Below are 19164 nucleotides of genomic sequence, written 5' to 3' on the forward strand. Positions count from 1 at the left end.
TTCCTAACCCGGGGATACTTGATATAACAAACCTGTAACATTAAAAAATAATTTGAATAATACACATGATGATGAATCATTCTGAATAATTGACATATGTATATTAATTACCTGATCGCCCTGAGAAGCAAGAATGAAAGGATCATAATATTGCAGCTTTCGCCTCGAATGTACTGATGTAACACCAAATGCATCTGTTTCTCACACCGCGATCTGGAGTTTGTCGTACCAATCACAAAAGAAAACAGTACAACGCAATCCAACCATGCCCGGATACTTGATTTCCAATAATCTCTTGTATGTTTCCGTAAGTATACATCATCTCCTGATGCAGAACAAAACGCCAGCATCATAAGTCGTGCTCGAACGTCTCCTCTTTTTTTGCGTGTGAATGCATATCCTCGAGTACAAAATCTCGGATATGACTTCACAACATACTTTGGTCCACGCACCATCTCGCGTATCCAATCATCAAATGTTTCACTCTGGCCATACCAGCAGACACCTATATCAAATATAATGAAATTACTATAAATATGTGATAAATAATATTTTAATTGTTTAAAGCACTCACATAAGTAAGCATCCATCCAGCAAATTCTCTCTGCTTCAGTTCTTCTAGAGCCTCCTCTGTGGCGTATCTATATTCGAACCGCTTTTCTGCCATGAAAATCCTGTACATATGATGACAATAAATGTAATTAATTAAGATTTAAATTTAACTTGTAAAAAAAAATTGTAAAGCTAATTTATTTACCTCTCATATTGAAGAAATATCTTCGCAGTGGTGACAAATATGTTTGCAAATGACTGCGCTCCTGCTCAGTAAGTCGACGGTCCTTTGGTTCCGCTAAGTCGTCCAACATCTGTGAAGAATGTCTGGAACCGTAACATGATATGTTGCCCGTTCCGCCTCTATATCATGCCGAGCAGGTCTTCTGTTTTTGGTCTGCACTTCTGTTGGAAAGTAGTACTCGGCAAAGTTAAAAGTTTCTCCATTGATCATCTGTGCAACTATAGAACCTTCCACCCTTACTTAAATTTTTCACCAATCTTCTTCAAATGGAACATATACCGTTCATACAGAATACATCCATCTATACTGCACAGGACCACCAAGTTCCAATTCTCTTGCCAGGTGAATAACAAGATGCTCCATACATCAAAAATGATGGAGGAAATATCTTCTCAAGGTTTGCACTGAATCACGGCTTATGTTAGTCTTCAAATTTTCAATACCTTCAAGAGTCACTGATCTCGTGCATAAATCACGGAAGAAAGCACTTATCCCTGCAATTGCTTCATGAACATCCGTGGTAATAGTTCCTTGAAGGCAAATGGAAGGAGGCGCTGCATCATTACATGGCAATCGTGACTCTCAAGCCCATAAACTCTTTTCCTTCGTTTCTATCGACACAGTTACGCAAATTAGATGCGTAATCGTCTGGAAATTCCACATCGTTTGAAATCCAATCAAAGAATGCATCTTTTCCCTCTGCATCAAGTCGGTATATGGAAAAGGAGCCCTACCATTTTCATCAACATGAAGTTCTGAACGAGCACATATATCGACTAAATCCAGTCTGACTCAAATTATCCTTTGTTTTACTTGAACGTTAAGGATCGTGTTCATGAGATTGTCAAAAAGTTCTTCTCAATATGCATGACATCTAAATTATGCCTCAGCAGATGATCCTTCCAGTATGGCAAATCCTTCCAGTATGGCATCTACCGGATAACGCACGTGTCCACCGACGTCTGGCGTCCTATCTGCACCAAAATCTCTTAGTTGTGTCAACAAATCTGCCCCACAAATTTCCGGTGTTGGACTGTCAAACACCCTCTTGTTCTTCGTAAACAAATTCCTACTCCTACGATATGGATGATCAGGTGGTAGGAATCTCCTGTGACAGTCAAACCAACATGTTTTCCTTCCGTGTTTTAGTTGGAAAGCATCAGTGTTATCTTGACAATATGGACACGATAGCCTTCCATGTGTTGTCCATCCAGATAACATACCATATGCTGGAAAATCACTAATTGTCCACATAAGTACTGCCCGCATTTGAAAGTTTTCTTTACACGAAAATATCGTATGTTTCAGCACCTTGAGCCCATAGTTGGTTCAACTCATATATTAGTGGCTGAAGAAACACATCAAGTGATCTCTTAGGATGCTCTGGTCCGGGAACGAGAATGGAGAGAAACAAAAACTCTCGTCGCAAGCACAAGTTTGGCGGTAAGTTGTATGGTGTAAGAATGACTGGCCATAGAGAATATTGTCTTCCACTCTTGCCAAATGGACTGAAACCATCAGTACATAATCCAAGGTAGACATTTCTTCTCTCATACGCAAAGTCGGGATATGTTGATTGGAAATGCTTCCACGCTTTTGCATCTGAAGGATGTCTAATCTCACCATCTGTTGAATGCTCCGCATGCCATCTCATTGGTTGCGCTGTGCGTTCCGACTGGTACAACCTCTGCAACCTTTCCGTCAGAGGCAAATACCACATCCTTTTATATGGCACTGGAACTCTTCCACTCGTATCTTTATAACGAGCCTTCCCACAAAATTTGCATGTAACCCGCTGTTCATCAGCCCTCCAATAAATCATGCAGTTATCGCTGCATACATCTATTACCTGATACGATAAACCAAGACCAGCTACCAGTTTCTGAACCTCGTAGTATGAACCAGGGGCTACATTATCCTCAGGTAGAATACCTTTTACAAAATCAGCAATCGCATCCACACAGTCTTCAGCCAAATTATAATCTGTTTTAATGCCCATCAGTCTTGTTGCAGATGATAAAGCTGAATGACCATCTCTGCATCCTTCATACAAGGGTTGCTTTCCAGCATCCAACATATCATAAAAATCTCCTAGCTTGTGCATTGGGTAAATCTTCCCCTCTAAAATGATCATTTACCAATCTGCTCAGTACCTACACCATAATCTACATCCGTTATAATTGGTTCTTCTAACCTAACCGCAGGCTGAGGTTCGCTAGTACTACCATATTCATAATCAGTTTCCCCATGATGATACCAAATTTTGTAACTCCGCGTAAACCCATTCAAATATAGATGAGTCCAAACATCCCACTCTTTAATAACCTTTCTATTTTTACAATTAGAGCAAGGACATCTTAACTTACCTGTTTCTGCTTCCGGTTGTCGTTGAGCTATCCCATGAATTCGTTTATACCTTGTTGGTATTCTTCTGTAAGCAATCTCGTGTTCGGATCCAAATGAGGTCGATCGATCCAAGAACGATAATAATTTGAAGAAGACATCTTTTTTTCAATCAAATTCGTGAGTAAATATAGTATGTGAGAGGATGAAGAAATGGAGTGAATGGAGAGGATGAGGGGTGCTCGTATTTATAGATGAGAAGCTGCCGACATTACCCAGGAAATTCCGACGGAATTCCGACGGCAACGGCTCCTTCCTCGGAATTTCCTCGGTAATTTGAAAATTCCCCAACGGCTCTCTAACGGCTATAATATATCCTCAGATTTTCGTCGGTTTTTTTCCGAGGAATATTGTTTCCTCGGTATTTCATAAGAAAATACCGACGAAATGTTGTTTCCTCGGAATTCCGTCGGTATATTCCGAGGAAATTCCGAGGAAACTCAAAATTTGAGTTTCCTCGGAATTTCCTCGGAAATCTCTCGGAATGTTCCGAGGATCTCATTTTCCGTCGGAATGTCCGTCAGAATCGCCTTGTTTTCTTGTAGTGATAGGAGAAAGAAACTCCAAAGAAAAAGGTGGTTGAGTGCTGTTTCGAATCTGAAGATGCGTTTCGTAACCACCAGAAAACCGTTTTCGTTGAGGGATTCAGGTGTTCCCCTCCTAGGGGTGATATCAAGAGCGCATTGATAAAACACTTCAGTCCTTGTGGAGAGGCATCGACGGTTTTTATTCCCTTTCATTGCCAAACCGGTGTTCCCATGGGGTTTGTCTCTTCTTTCCTCTTGTTTCTAACAATTTAAAGTTAAATGCAAACGCTTATAGGATTTACTCTCTCTCTCTCTCTCTCTCTCTCTCTCTCTCTCTCTCTCTCTCTGTTTGTTTCAGATTTGCCTTCATCAATATGATAAAAGATTACGATAAGGCTTTAACACTCGATGGAAGTTACTTGGATGGACTGAGGCTTACGGTCAAGATGGCTATAAAGAGAGAGGAATACTATGTTTTTACTAACCACAAGGGTTGTAAACGTTGCGGTATTGCGTTGTCCGCGAACCTCAAGAAACAGTGGTCTGAGCAGTTTTACAGCAGAAATAGATTGTCCTCTCAGGTACACATTTTATTCAAACTTGGTAAGACTTTAATTTGTTTTTTAATTTCTGATCATTTGTTTTCTTCTTGAAATTGCAGATGACATGCGTACCTGTAACTAGGTGTCCCTAACAAGGGGTTGTTTTGTTGTTCCAATACAACAAATTTCGTGTGTTCTCAAAGTGGTTCTATTATGGGATTCATGCTATTTATTTTTCATAATTTGTTCCTAAATATGTAGTGATGAAACTTCTTTTGGTTTTCAAAAATACTTTAGTTTTTATGTATTTTGGGATCTATGCTATCTAGTTTCATAATTTAAGCTTAAATATTTAATGACGAAATTTTTTTTTATCTTTTTCTTTTTCTTTCTTATTTTCACTGTTTAGCATAAACTTAACTAATCTGTTTATAGGAGAAAGAAACTCCGGAGGAAAAGGTGTTCGAGTGTCTTTACGAATCTAAAGAAGCGTTTATCGAACACAAGAGAAGCATTTTCGTTAGGGGATTTGATTGTTCCTTCCCTAGGGATGAGATCAGGAGCACATTAATAAAACACTTCAGTTCTTGCGGAGAGGTCTGCGAGGTTGCTATCCCCTTTCATTGTAAAACCGGTTCTCCCATGGGGTTTGTCACTTCTTCCTCTAAGTTTCTGACAATTTTGTTAAGTTATATTCATACCAAATATTTACTCTCTTTTTTTCCATTCAGATTTGCTTTTATTAATATGGTAAAGGATGAAGAGAAGGCCTTAACACTGGATGGAAGTTACTTGGGAGGGATGAGGCTTGAGGTTACAATGGGTATAAATAGAAGCGAATACCATGGCTACACTGGCCGCCTTGGTTGTAACCGGTGTCGTCGTGTTTTGTTGAAGCGCCGTATGGAAGACTTCTATAGTTTTCCGACAATACCAATCCCCTCACCAGGTACATCAATTTCTTTTTCTTTATTTTTGAATCTTTTTTAAACTATTATTTATTTTTTGAATCTTGATAATATTGATTACTCCTTTTTAATTTGTTCTGATTTTTCCCTTTTGATATTGCAGAGATCAATAGAAGCAGGGCTAGTCAGAGTCTCACTACCAAGATCAAGAAGTGATACGCCTTTGGTCAAAAAAAAAAGATCAAGAAGTGTTGCCAACCAACTACATCATGCTTGCATAAATTTCTGTGTTCCAAATGTTTTATGGGAATCGTTCGTTTTATCTAGTTTCATAATTTATGTTTAATCAAATGTTGAATTTTTCTTTTCTTTTATAATACTAGTATTTATCTTCTTCTTTTTTTTAATGAAGTTAGTATGTATAACATTGAAATACGAGAGTTATCAAAACTTTATAATGTATAATAAAAGCAACATTAGTAAATAGCAAAATAATATATTGCCAATTTTTCGTATCATATTCTTTTTAGATAAATTTTAACAGTTTAATCTTTAAGGGATACAAATTATAGGTTTATTTTTAATAATATTAAAATTGTAAATAATATATAAAAATAAATAAAGAAAATCTTAATAAAATGTATTAGAAGGTACACGAAAATGCAGCTAAGGTTTTAGCTAATATATAGACGACGGTAGCCAAACGACGAGTTAAATTGCGTTTTGGAAGGAAGTGAGAATATTCTTGGATGCTTACCAGGCACGACGTGAGACCTGGCCTGTTAAGTTGTAACTACAGTTTCCAGATAAAAAAATAGACGATAACAAACAACCAGAGACAGAACCCAAACCACTCATAAAACAAACAGAGAATCTCTTTGTCTGAAACTCAAACCCCTTGAGCCTCCATTACAACCATATTCTGTCTACCATGCATTGAATCGTTTTCACTATCTTTCTGAACTTGCGCCATATAATATGATATATATAATTCCAACAGACTGCACAGATAAATAAAATTATAATGTTTGATTGATGATATGTAACGTGAAAACTAAAGACTCCAAATCCCTTTGATCCAGCCACCAAGTCAACAACTTATCTGCACTATAATTCATTTGATTCAGGTTTTGGTGACATGGTTCCATTCTGGTTCTGCTGAGACTGTGGCTGTGGCTGCTGTGTTAACTGGCTGATGTTGAGTTGCTGGAACATCTCGGCGTTGAGTGATTGCATCTTTGATCTACCAGCTTCGTTGTGGCTGGTCTCACCAATTGCTAGTTTCAGTCTCTGGACTTCCCCACTAAGTGCTTCATTCAAAGCTGCCACGGAAGAAAAAAAACAAATCATTTTCTCACACTCCTTTAAGGGAAACATATATATATGACCTAATAGTTGTTCCACTAAGCTTCGAATACAAAATATAAAAAAAAAAGAAAATAGAGATTTCTTCAAGTTAGTACTCAAATTATCAAGAGGAAATGCATACCATCGCGAAGCTGAGCTTGCTGCTCCATAGCTTGAAGACGAAACTTGAGCTCATTGTTCTGGTTTGTCAACCCGTCATATCTCTCTGTGGATCAACAATTTCTTATACTTTTATTTTTGTGGCATAATTTCTGTTTAACGCAAGTACGCAACAGATTGGAATACTTGAATTTATATCAATCATTTTTTTTTTTGGGTGAACAATTTATATCAATCATGATCAGATTGATATTAGGTTAAGCAGGAATTGAATAGTGACTAGAAGTCTAGAAGCCCCAAAAAATTAATTTAGAAGCCCAAAAAGCTTTTCATTAAAAGTAAAACCCACAAAGGCCAGGATGAATGTAGTTTTTGTTTTTTACCTTCTGTTTCTCTTTTAATTTTATTGAATCTACTATATTATGTTTATGAATATGCTTACTATTTTTTTCCCTAGAAAGTGACCAATATAACAAATTCCGTGTGTTCTCAAAGTAGTTGTATTATGGGATTCATGCTATTTAGTTTTATAATTTATGACTAAATAATTAATGATGAAACTTTTTTATTTAGTCTTTTGCATTCTTATTTTTACTGTTTAGCATAAACTTAAAGAAATTACAACCTCAGGCTAAAATGGATAATATGCACATTCTTAACCAAAATGATTGGCCAGCAAAATGGATAATATGCACATTATCTACTCTATTAAAATAGAGTCCTATTTGAAATTACCTTGGCATATTTTAAATTTGGGCCTATTGACTAATGTTGTGACTAAATGTTAAAACACATATGACATGCGATTTATTTGATGACCGATATATTTACATTAAACAAACTTTAATCATTCTGATTAATATTAAAATCTATCCAACATCTAGGTTATTTCTAGCGTCGTCGTCTTCTCCTCTCCTCTGTTCCACCATCATTACCTTCGACCATTATACACAGATAAATTTGCATGAAACAAAGAACAAAGTGGAATTTAGGGTTGGTGGACTGATTCGTGACCAGCAATTCTCTTTGATTCGATCAAGAGTTTTTGCTTCTTTCAATCATTTAGAGAAAGGAATCTTCAGATATCAGGTCCGGTTGATCCATACGAAAGGCCATGTGAGTGTATTAGATTTGTTCCATTCGATTTCAGGTTCTACCTTTCAATCCTCAATTTGCTTTATAGAGTTTTACTGAGTAGGTTGAATCATGAAAAACAAAAAAACTTTGCAATTTTGTTTCTGGGTATACATATCTTTAAAATAAGGTGTTTGTGAATTGGTGGGCTAAGCACATAAACTCTACAAAGTTGTTATCTTCAAAAACGAAAACAAAAACTCAGAGTTGAGACCATTGCTCAGTTATTACTAAAGGATCAAGATTTATCTAGCAAAATAAGAAATAACAATCGGGTCCTTAGAAAACTATATGAATTTTGATGGCAAGAAACAAAGATGAGAGCTCAGGTTAGTATCTGTGATTTCCACCCTTGATTGTTGATCATCCCATCCCATGCACTCTTTCGTGAATTTTCTCTTGAATCAAAGTATCAGAGCTATGTTTTGTTTAATGCAGAGCTCAGGTCAGTCACTATCTGAGTGGAACAGAGACGAGTGAATTTTTGAGTCAATGCCAAAAAGATATTTAGAAGATGCGAAAGCTCCTAAGCAAGCTTTCCCTTCACACGTTTCTGTATGGTTTTAGACGTGCGGATCAGGCATTCAAAAGATCAAGGTCACTGTTAAATCTACTCAGTTCAGACTTGATGTTCTCAAGAATGTTGAGAGCAATGCTGAGGCGACTTTAAAGCTTTGACTCCATTTCTATGTGTTTTATTGATTTGGCCATATGTCCAGTAGCTAATTGCCAATTGTGATTTTCAGGTCAAAGTTTTGGATGTTGATGCCTTTTTCATATCACACATCCAACTGAACCAAGCAGCAAAACAGAGGTGGAGGACTTATCGTGTACTGTAAGAATCCATGGTATTTTCTTCTTTATGCTACTCTTTTTTCAACTTTTGTTTAAGTCACATTGTGCTGACTCTCTCTATTTTGCTGCTTACATGTCAAACCCATGCCACATTGAGTTGATTTTGACAAGATACCACACCAAAGAACCGACTTGAAATCGACTCGAAAATAAAAGTTTTGAATCTGATTGGACATATGCATAAACACTAGAACATATCATTAATTGTTATATCCAAAGAACCGACACCAACTCCGACCTGAACAAAAGCCGAATAAGTATTCGAAAAATACAAGACATTAATATATTTAAAATTATTAGTTATGTAATCTATTAATTTAAGGTACTAAATTTTATCTACTTAAAAATTTCACAATTAAATTTGGACTGTTTCAATTTTGTTATTACGATTGACCCTCTGAAATTAATAGATTGTATATTATTTGATGCTATAAAATGAATACAACCATCTACTCTATTAAAATAGAATCCTAAGTTTATCTATTATAAAAGTTGTCATTAACTTTTGGACTATTTCAAATTTGTTAGAAAAGTGCATAATTTATGGACCATTTAGTTTAATATACTATAATCTAATTTAGTTTAATATACTATAATCTAATTATTACATATATCTCGCTTCTTTTACAAACCAAACAAGCCAACTTGAATTAAATCAGCATATAATCTCTTATAAGTAAACCAAATTAAATTATCTATACACGACCTTTCATTGAATTCTTTATATGTTAAATTATATTCTGTTAATATATGGGCTTCATCCAAAAACTAATTGGGTATCCCAACCCTTTTTATATTCTAAGTAAATCCATAAAATTTTGGTATATTATATATGTATATTATATACCACCAAATATATAGAATAATCAGAAAAACAATATCTATGCACAAGTCAGCACTAACCTTTGTCATAAACCAAAGAAAAAAGCAAAATCAAATAATCTAATCTCAAACCATTGTTACAAACATGTATGTGTTTTTCATAAAAATTTAAAAAGCAACTGAACTATAAATAAAACTAAAACATAAATAAAAATCATTTTTATTTTTAAATTTTTTATAAAATTGTTCCGCCCTTCAAAAGGACGGGTCAAAATCTAGTAAGAAATTATAAAACACCCACCCAGACGCGTGAATTTATACCCCCAATATTTTTTTCTAATTCAATGCACTTATGTAAAAATTCATTAGTTTTTTAAATTATGTTATTTGTAGCCGTTGATGTCAAGTTTTTTAATTTCATTTTATAGAAATAATTTGAGCAAAATCCATATCAAATATGTATATACAGCAGAAACTCTATAAATTAATATTTGATAAATTAATAAATACGATAATTTAATAATTTTTTCCAATCCTAAATTGAATTGATTCAAAATATAACACAAATTCATAATTATAATAACATTTTTTAGGAAATCATATATAAATATATGGTCTCTTTACAATTATAGACTAATAATTTATAAATTAACATATTTTATGTAAGTACGACCAACTATTTTATTGTTTGTTTTTATATTCACAACAAAATTAATTTATATTTTTTTAACAAATATATTTTGATGAAATTTAGTAAAAACATATCTAAATCCATAATTAAATTCTATGAAACACAATTAATATATACCAAATAATATCATAAAATTATATATGTCAAATTTCAAAAACAAAAATTAATATATTCATACAAAAAATCAAAATATTTTTCTTATTTTAGATAAAAATACATCTTGAAATAGATAAATCTAAAAAGATTTTTTTTAAAAATTAATAATTCTATAAATTAATAAAATATCATAATCTTAATATTATTAATTTATATAATTTTTACTGTACTATATTGTATTAATATTTTTAAGAATATTCTATATAATTTATTTGAAACTTAAATTCTATATAATTTGCAATTTGCAAATACATTTTCTTTTGTGTATTTTTTGGTTTTGATCGAAATGATGAAGATTGTTTCATTAAATGAAATCTGTAGATTCTCGTAATATATGGAAGATATCATAATTTTGTGCTGAAAATATTTTTTTGATGATATGAATATAGGTTTCGATTATATTCGATCTCCGACCATATTTGTCATTTTTGCCAAGGCAAAAGATTCTGTCCTCGCATATGCCAGGGACTCATACTTATTTAAAAGCCATTCTTTGTATTTTTCCTTTTCTGCCTCATATTACATACAACACCTATGTAATGGGGTGCCATATCGAAAGATTTTGTTCCTGGGTTTCTTTGTCTACACCATCACCAAGTCGCGGTGAGAACACTCAAAAATGTACTTGTGCCTTGGGGACATTCAAATTTTTACATAAACAGATTCTTACATTTTAGGATATTTTAGACAGTTTGTCTCATGCTGCAATGCTTGGACGAAGAGATTGTTAGTGTAAAAATTTCAAATTTTTTGAGTATCAAAATATATAACATTTTCATAAATACAGCCGACCAATATAATTATATTCACATGCCTTCAATTGCATGACTAAATCTTTACACTGGTGGAGTTGTTAATCTCAACCATATGTCTGCAGGAGACTAGTAACACTTCAAAGGAAAAGGTGGTAGACAATGAGTGCTATTTCGAATCTGAAGATGCAGATTTGAAAAACCGGCAAACAATTTTCGTTCTGGGATTTGATTGTTCCTTTCCTAAGGATGAAATAAAGAGAACATTGATTAAACACTTCAGTTCTTGTGGAGAGGTCTCAAGGGTTTATATTCCTTTTCATTGTGATACTGGCTCTCCCATGGGGTTTGTTACTTCTTCCCTCAGTTTCTACCAATCTATTTAATTTATATGCATCCTAAATTATTTAACTAATTTATCCTAATTTATATGCATCTTCTTTTTTTCTTCAGTTTTGCTTTCATTAATATGGGAAATCGAGACAAGGCTTTAACACTCGATGGAAGTTACTTGGGAGGGATGAGACTTACGGTTACAATGGCTATAAAGAGAAGTGAATACTATGGATATACCAACCGTCGTGGCTGTCAACGTTGTGGTATTGCTTCAACGAAGCGGTTTAGGAAACGCTTCTATGAGGATTGCAGACTACGAATCCCGTTAGGTACATCATTTTATTTATTTATTTATTTTTGAATCTTTACAAGAAAATAACTCATTGGTGATTATTTTTAACGATTGCATTCAGAGCCTAGCAATACCTAGCAAGATCAAGAAGCTACTGCTTTACCCGACCAGCTACATCATCCTTTGTATTCTAAGATGCCTTGTTTTAGCATTCTGCTACTTATGCGCATTATTTATGTCTAAATTAAATGTTGAATCTTTTTCTTTTGTCAACTGTTTGAATCTTTTTTTTTTATTTTATGAAAACTTGTTATTTCTTTTTATTTATTTATGGCAATCTTTCATCTATTTTTTCAAAAGCAATTTCTTATACTTTTATATCAGTCATGATCAAAATTGATATTAGATTAAACAGGAATTGAATAGTGAGTCGGGCCCCAAAAATTAGTTTAGAAGCCCAAAAAACTTTCCATTAAAAGTAAAGTCCACGAAGACCAGAATGAATGTAGTTTTTGTTTTTTACCTTCTGTTTCTCTTTTAATTTTATTGAATCTACTATATTTTTTTTTTGATAACCCTGGTATCCGAATGCCTCGAGAGGAATCCGACTAGCGCCTAATGACCGTCTCGGAAATCTGGGCATTGCCCGCCAGAGAGCCCGCCGAAAGCATCCAGGAGGGCTGGTGATCACCCCATGTTAAGCCACCAGTGGCCACGCGCAGCAGATCTGGGCTTCTCTGTATTGGGTCCAAAGGTCCCTTAAGATAATCACCACAAATCTGCAAGAAGTAGCCTCGAATCTACTATATTATGTTTATGAATATGCTTACTATTTTTTCCCTAGAAAGTGACCAATATAAAATGACCGCATTGAATAATATATATATTTTTTTTTTGAATAATATGTTATCTATAGCATTTTTTTCTACTTCTTATTAGGAGTTACAAGGAATAATTTTCAAAACAAAGAAAATTTGTGACTAGTTACTCATTTATTTTCTTCTTGTAATACTTTATTTATAGAGTAATTGGTATATATGTACACCTAAACCAACCTTTTTTTTTATTACAACACCTAAACCAACCTCTATTTTTGCAATCCCCTATATATTAATTGAGAAACATTTCGAAAATTAGAACCTTAATTTTGTATTAATTAAAAAAGCTCCTATCCTACGTGTCATTCAATTAGAATGTTCAATTGTCCTACGTGGCAAGTTTAGAATGAAATTGAAAAATTTGCTGGTCTATTACATTATTTAACTCGCTACTAGGTAAAAAAATTAAACGATTATATGATATATCATTGTTGTCTATTTTAAATATGCATTGGTTATCTTCAAAGCTGAGCATGTGCTCCACTGCTCCATCTTCGTCGCCTTGCTGTGCTCCTCCGTGACCAGACGCCGCCGACTCGAGATCTCATCTCCACGACTTCTCCATTTCTCGCTAAGCTGCAAATCGACACGGCTGACTTCAATCCGTGGTCATTCTCGTGCTCAGCTTCTCAACGGCGTCCAGTCTCCATCTCTCACCACGAAGCTTCTCCGCCGCGGCTCCTCTTCTCTCACCACGAAGCCATCTCCACTTCTCGAGCTATTCTCCTCTTCACTCACCACGATCTCAGGCGGCATCAATTGATCACAATCAAGTCTCCAAGCCACCGTGAAGCACTGTTCAAGTCGTCAAGACCCTCCGTCGTCGTCGTTGGGGTCGAGCTTTGCGAAAAGAAAAGCTTCGATAGTCTCCAATGGAGAACTTTAGATTATTTGCAAATCTGGTCCCTAGAATCTTAGTTATTCGCGCATTCGCCCCAAAACTCTTAAAATTGCAGAAATGCCCTTGCGAATTCACCCAAAACTTTCAATTGTGCATTTTAGACCCTGTGATATGCAAATGTGTATGCAAATGCAATATATACATCTAAATGCAACCTAAAATGATCATAATAAACTAAAATATGAATCTAAAAACCTATAAAAACATGAGATATCATTAATATATAAGGGATGCTAAACCATTGATCATTAATTTTTAACGTAATAATTTTAACAGTTTTAGTAATTTATTGTTGGTTTTTTAAATTCAAAATATAACAAAAAATCTAAACTATTAATTTTATAGCTAATTTGATTGTTTAATTTATTTTAATAATATAAAATTATACAAAAATGATGGAGGATATATAAATTGTTATCAAATCTTATTTATTAGAATCATTAATTTTCATATATATATATATTAGTCATATTTGGTAATTCCGTAGCTTTTATATAAGGGATAGGAAAAACAATTTATAGAAATTATGTTCAATCGATTTTTAAATTGACTGTGAAAGCGACACGTGGCGAAATTAGTGTGAATGCATTAAAGTCAATAATTCTGTTTTAATATATAAGGGATATCATCTTCACTTTTAAAATATACATCAAGTATCTTCATTATAGTTATGATAAACGAATATATGTTATCAGATTTTTTTTGCATATCGTTGATATGCTATCATATCAGTTTAAATGTATTGTTCCAATGCTATCATATCAGTTTGAGTGAGGTTTGGTTTCGACAATATACAGAAGAACAAGGATAAGCAATATCCTCAACTATATTCAAATGATTGCTAGAATTCAAATTTACTAATTAGATAATAATAAAAAAAAGTTTTTCTAACAAACGTTTGTAAAGAATTATAAGCATCAAGGTGATGATATTTTCCGTAAGGTCTTTTGTCATTTTGGTCGGATCATGTATCTTTTAGGTCCACAATATACATGAGTTACAAGTTTTGTAACATTAGTTTATGGCAACTCACTATTCATTACTCTTAAATATACAATATATTTAATAAATATGTTTTGTCAAAGTGTATGATTTCAGAAACTAATAATTAGTCACAAATCAATCCTTAAATTTAGGATTTGTCTAAATCTTTTTTGGCTTGATATGGAAGTCTACAAGTGATTTAGTAGTATCCGTTTACGGAAATAAAATATAAAGCTTAAATATTAGGGCTTTAATGTGACTGTGCTAATATGTTAATTTTGGCTTAATACTTTTTCAGACAATAAAGAAGCTACATATTGGCTTAATACTTTTTCAGACAATAACGAAGCCAGTTATAATATGTCAGTTATGCCATAATATTTTTCGACGAAAATGGTCCAACTTTAGTATGTTAGTTTTGGCATTATATTTTTCTGTCAATGAGAGATGAACCAAATTCTTTTTTTTTTTGTGTGCAACAGAAAATCAATTTGCTAATTAATGTATGATCTAATATTTATGTTTTAAATCATGGTCCATTACCAAGTATTGCAAAGTTTTTGAATTAATCCTTAGTGATTACGTATAGGACTGAGACTTATTATTCGGATCCGGATCTAACCCGAGATCCGATCCCGATTCGCTCCGAAAATAAGATATTCGGGGTGTCCGGATCTAGATAGTAAAACATCGGATCCGTCAAATCTGAATATCTTGATTTTAGGTTCAGATACTAGGATCCAGATCCGAATTTCTTGAAATATTAAATTATTTTTTATTAATAATTATAGTTGATATATTAATATTTATACATAAAATTACTCTTATCATATAATATTTCTTTTTTATAATCTTATCTGTATATAATTTTAATCGCTTATATATTAAAGGAGGAACATTTCGAAAATTAGATCCTCATTTTTGTAGTATTTAGAAAAAGCCCAATGTCCATGTGTCAGTCAATTAAGATGCTAATTAATCCTACATGTCATGATTACACTGAAATTGAAAAAGTGAATAGTTTAATTTGATTTATCTATTTTCATTCCTTAAATAAAGCCTACGAAATTACCATAAATGACTAATATATATATTTGACAATTAATGGTTATAATAATAAAGATTTGATAACAAATTATATATCCTCCATCATTTTTTGTTTAATTTTATATTATTAAAATAAATTAAACAATCAAATTAGCTACAAAATTTAAATTTGGATTTTTTCATATATGTTATATATTGAATTTAAACAACTACAACAAATGACTAAAAATATTAAAATTAATATGTTAAAATAAATGATCAATGGTTTAACATTTTTTTATAAAAAAGATACACATGATTTTAAAATCATATGAGTAAAAAATAACATTTTATAATAAAACAAATATATATATATATATATATATATATATATATATATATAAAATATACCATATAAGATTACATAAACATTTTAAAATTAAAACATTGAATGAATTTTCAAGAACACTTATAAATTATAAACTTATTATACAAGTGCTGATCATAGAACTATATGATTATGAAGTCTCATTTAATAAATAACTATATAAAATATACTATTCTTAGAAAATATGTTGGTCTATCTTAACTTATATTACACTTTTTATTAACTTAACTATCAAATTGATAAATAATGTACAAAAAAAAAATCTCGCACTTTCCTTAAATAAAAGTTACGAAATTACCTAATATGATTAACGTATATATGAAAACTAATTATTATGAATAATAAATATTTGATAAAAAATTTGTATCTTAGATCTTTATTGATTTATTTTATATTATTAAAGATATAAAACAATCACATTAACTATATAATAAAAGCAATTAGATTTTTCTTATATGTTATATTTTGAATTTTTGAAAACGTCTATAAATTATTAAAAATTTGAAGATCCCACTTTGAAAATTTTGTGATCAATAGCTTAATTTGTTTGTTATAATAAGATACAAATGATCATAAAATTGTGTTAATATGAATTTTTATTAAATAAATATTCATATTAAATAATCTTCTTTAAATAAAAGCTACGAAATTATCTAATATGATTAACGTATATATGAAAATTAATTATTATGAATAATAAATATTTGATAACAATTTTTGTATCTGAGTTCTTTTTGTTTAATTTTATATTATTAAAAGATATTAAATAATCACATTAACTATATAATAAAAACATTTATATTTTTTCTTATATGTTATATTTTGAATTTTTCAAAACATCTATAAATTATTAAAAATTTGAAGACCCACTTTGAAAATTTTGTGATCAATAGCTTAATTGTTTTTGTTATAATAATATACAAATGATTATAAAATTGTATTAATATTTTTTTATTTAATAAATATTCAAATTTATTAATATATATAAATACTAACGATTGGTTGCATCAATTTAGTCGTCTAGGTGAAATCTTTCAAAACTATGTGGAAGATTAAAGTCAAAGTAATTCGATTTTGGAAATAATAAGGTGCTGGTTCTAAAATCATTAAAATGGTTCTCAATGATGTGAAAATTAAATATTAAAAAATTGTAGAACATGTTTTTGGAATAAAAATGACTTATTGACCACATTACAGTTTTTATAGATATAAACATGGTGATAAAAAATTTAAACCCAAATCGATCACGCTCATCATAAATTCAAATAGATTTCGGTCCACAATTACAATTACAAATGTTCAGTCCAACATATCCCCTATATATTAAATCAATAGAGTGACTTGAATTATAATTAAGTAACAATTTACTACAACTGAGATTTCTTATTTTTTTAGTCTTTTTTTTGATATTTTTGCTTTTTTTAATAATAAATAAATTGAAGTAAAGATTATAAATTTGATGGATAACAATTAGTTGAAATTCTTTACAATTTTTTTTTATCTTTAAACAAATAGAGTTGTGTTTTAATCGAAGACATATTAATTTGATGAACACTAAATATGAAAGAATAATAAAACTTTTCTTTAATGCTTTTGTTTTGTTTTTTATTTTTATTTTTAAATTTAGAGCTTTGATATTAATTTTAGATTTGATTATTTTATTAGATGATAGAAGCATGTTTTGTTTTTAATCTTTTATTTAAATATATAATATTGTTTAATAAATGATTTTTTGACAACATAACTCCAAAATTCGTATAATATATAGTATGATCTCAAACTAAATAATTTTGTTTTTGGTATAAAACCAAATAAAATACAAACCGACGGTTTATAAACCACATCGAGTCAAAGTAAATATGAATTTAGAATATTAGTTATATTTTATAAACCGAAATACCAAAAAAACCGAACCGAACTGAAACCAATCTTATATTCGGATTGAGCATCCCTAATTCAAATAAAACCGAATTATTATTTCATTCTCCAAAACATAATAAAAATAACAACTTCATTCCGCGCAAGGGGCGGATCTTATCCTAGTATACCCATGATTTTTGAAGCCAAATTTCCTTCTCATTTTATCCCTACCACCTACTTTTCCCTACGCCATAGCTAGACCATTTGCGCTGAGTATCAGAATACAACATTTTCCATTGGTCTAAACATTAATTTACCCTCTAATAACCACCTATTTATATTCTTTAATTTATTATTTTTATCCTCAATTCTTCTCATTTCTTCTTCTGAAACAAAACCCGAGTCAAAGATAGTGTTTTGATTTCTTAATAGTAGAATGGAAGAAATCAACCTCCGTTCGAGAGTGTTTGCGGCTGGGGAGGAACCAAGTGGTGAATGAGTCAGACGTCAGTGCAGCGCTCGTGTTTGAAACTCACGTCTCATGTGGTATTGATCGATGTAAGGTTATCACTCCCTGCGTCCTCCCTGAAGCTGCAAAACAATTGGTCGTAAAATTTTACCTGACACTTTTCAGAAAAAAAAATCATAGATTAATGTAAGGGTTTTACCCATATTTTTCTATTTTTCTTGGTTTCAGTTGTTTTTGTTTAGAAAGGTCATTTAATTGGTTTCGGTTGTTACATAGACATTATCAAATCTTATATTTGGTTTATGTTTTTTTTGCCCGGTCAAGTTTCAAACAATAGTAGGTATCAACTAACAAAAGTGGACCTATGCAGTACGTCTATAACTGAAATTTCCATTCTCAAGAAAGAAGACTAATCGATTAATTAGATTTGAGTTGAAAAAAACTAATTACAAAGAAAAACTATTCTAAAGGAAAATAAAATAAACAAAATCAACGAAAATTTTATACGAGTGAGGCATGATCAGTCGAGGCCAGAAGCAAGATGTACAAAGTTTTGTGCACAGCAAGGAATTGTGAGGCCACCCATTGAATAATCAAATCCAAATTCTTAGTAGAGCTTGAAATGAAGGCTGGTTCAAGTAGGAACGGGAACTACAAATCTTTTCATCGTTCTGTAAACAGCTAATTAAGTAGCCATTTGGAATATCAAGATTTCTAATGTGAAGACACAAATCAACATGACCACTTGATATCATGGAGGAGAAACTATATCTTAGTCAGTGATAGAGACTTATGGCTCTTTAGTTACACAACTTCAACTCCCTAAAGGGAGATTTCGCTTATATCTGCTCGAGACAATAAGCCCAATGAAGTAATCATTAGGACAACGTTAGACGCTAACTGCTCAGACACCATTTATAGATGTGTTCTTAGTCCCTCGTTTCTCTTGTGACGTTTTCCTTGAGAACGTGTTCTTA

The 19164-nt window shown here is 31.9% G+C and overlaps 2 protein-coding genes across 5 annotated transcripts; one reads left to right on the forward strand and one right to left on the reverse strand.

Moving 5' to 3' along the window:
* Positions 1-6003: 6003 nt before the first annotated feature.
* LOC130504834 (bZIP transcription factor 29-like) lies at positions 6004-6816 on the reverse strand. The gene is made up of 2 exons (XM_056999427.1): positions 6666-6816; positions 6004-6498 (listed from the first exon to the last, which is right to left on the reverse strand). The coding sequence occupies exons 1-2, from the start codon at positions 6691-6693 to the stop codon at positions 6284-6286; spliced, it is 243 nt and encodes an 80-aa protein (XP_056855407.1). The 5' UTR covers positions 6694-6816; the 3' UTR covers positions 6004-6283.
* A 586-nt stretch (positions 6817-7402) lies between these two features.
* LOC130504835 (nucleolin 2-like) lies at positions 7403-12010 on the forward strand. 4 transcript variants are annotated; one of them, XR_008941430.1, is made up of 7 exons: positions 7403-7759; positions 8216-8374; positions 8524-8625; positions 10691-10904; positions 11179-11399; positions 11507-11718; positions 11803-12010. XR_008941430.1 is itself a non-coding variant. In XM_056999428.1 (5 exons), exons 2-5 carry the CDS (start codon positions 8623-8625, stop codon positions 11817-11819), a joined length of 453 nt encoding a protein of 150 aa, XP_056855408.1. In that variant the 5' UTR covers positions 7766-8374; positions 8524-8622; the 3' UTR covers positions 11820-12010. The 4 variants fall into 4 exon arrangements, 1 of the variants encoding a protein (XP_056855408.1); XR_008941429.1 differs by lacking the exon at positions 10691-10904 and having other exon boundaries at positions 7409-7759; positions 11803-12009; XR_008941431.1 differs by lacking the exons at positions 7403-7759; positions 10691-10904 and adding an exon at positions 7766-8106.
* Positions 12011-19164: the final 7154 nt, after the last annotated feature.

The sequence above is a fragment of the Raphanus sativus genome, unplaced genomic scaffold (assembly GCF_000801105.2).
Source record: "Raphanus sativus cultivar WK10039 unplaced genomic scaffold, ASM80110v3 Scaffold1814, whole genome shotgun sequence".
Classification (NCBI taxonomy): domain Eukaryota; kingdom Viridiplantae; phylum Streptophyta; class Magnoliopsida; order Brassicales; family Brassicaceae; genus Raphanus; species Raphanus sativus.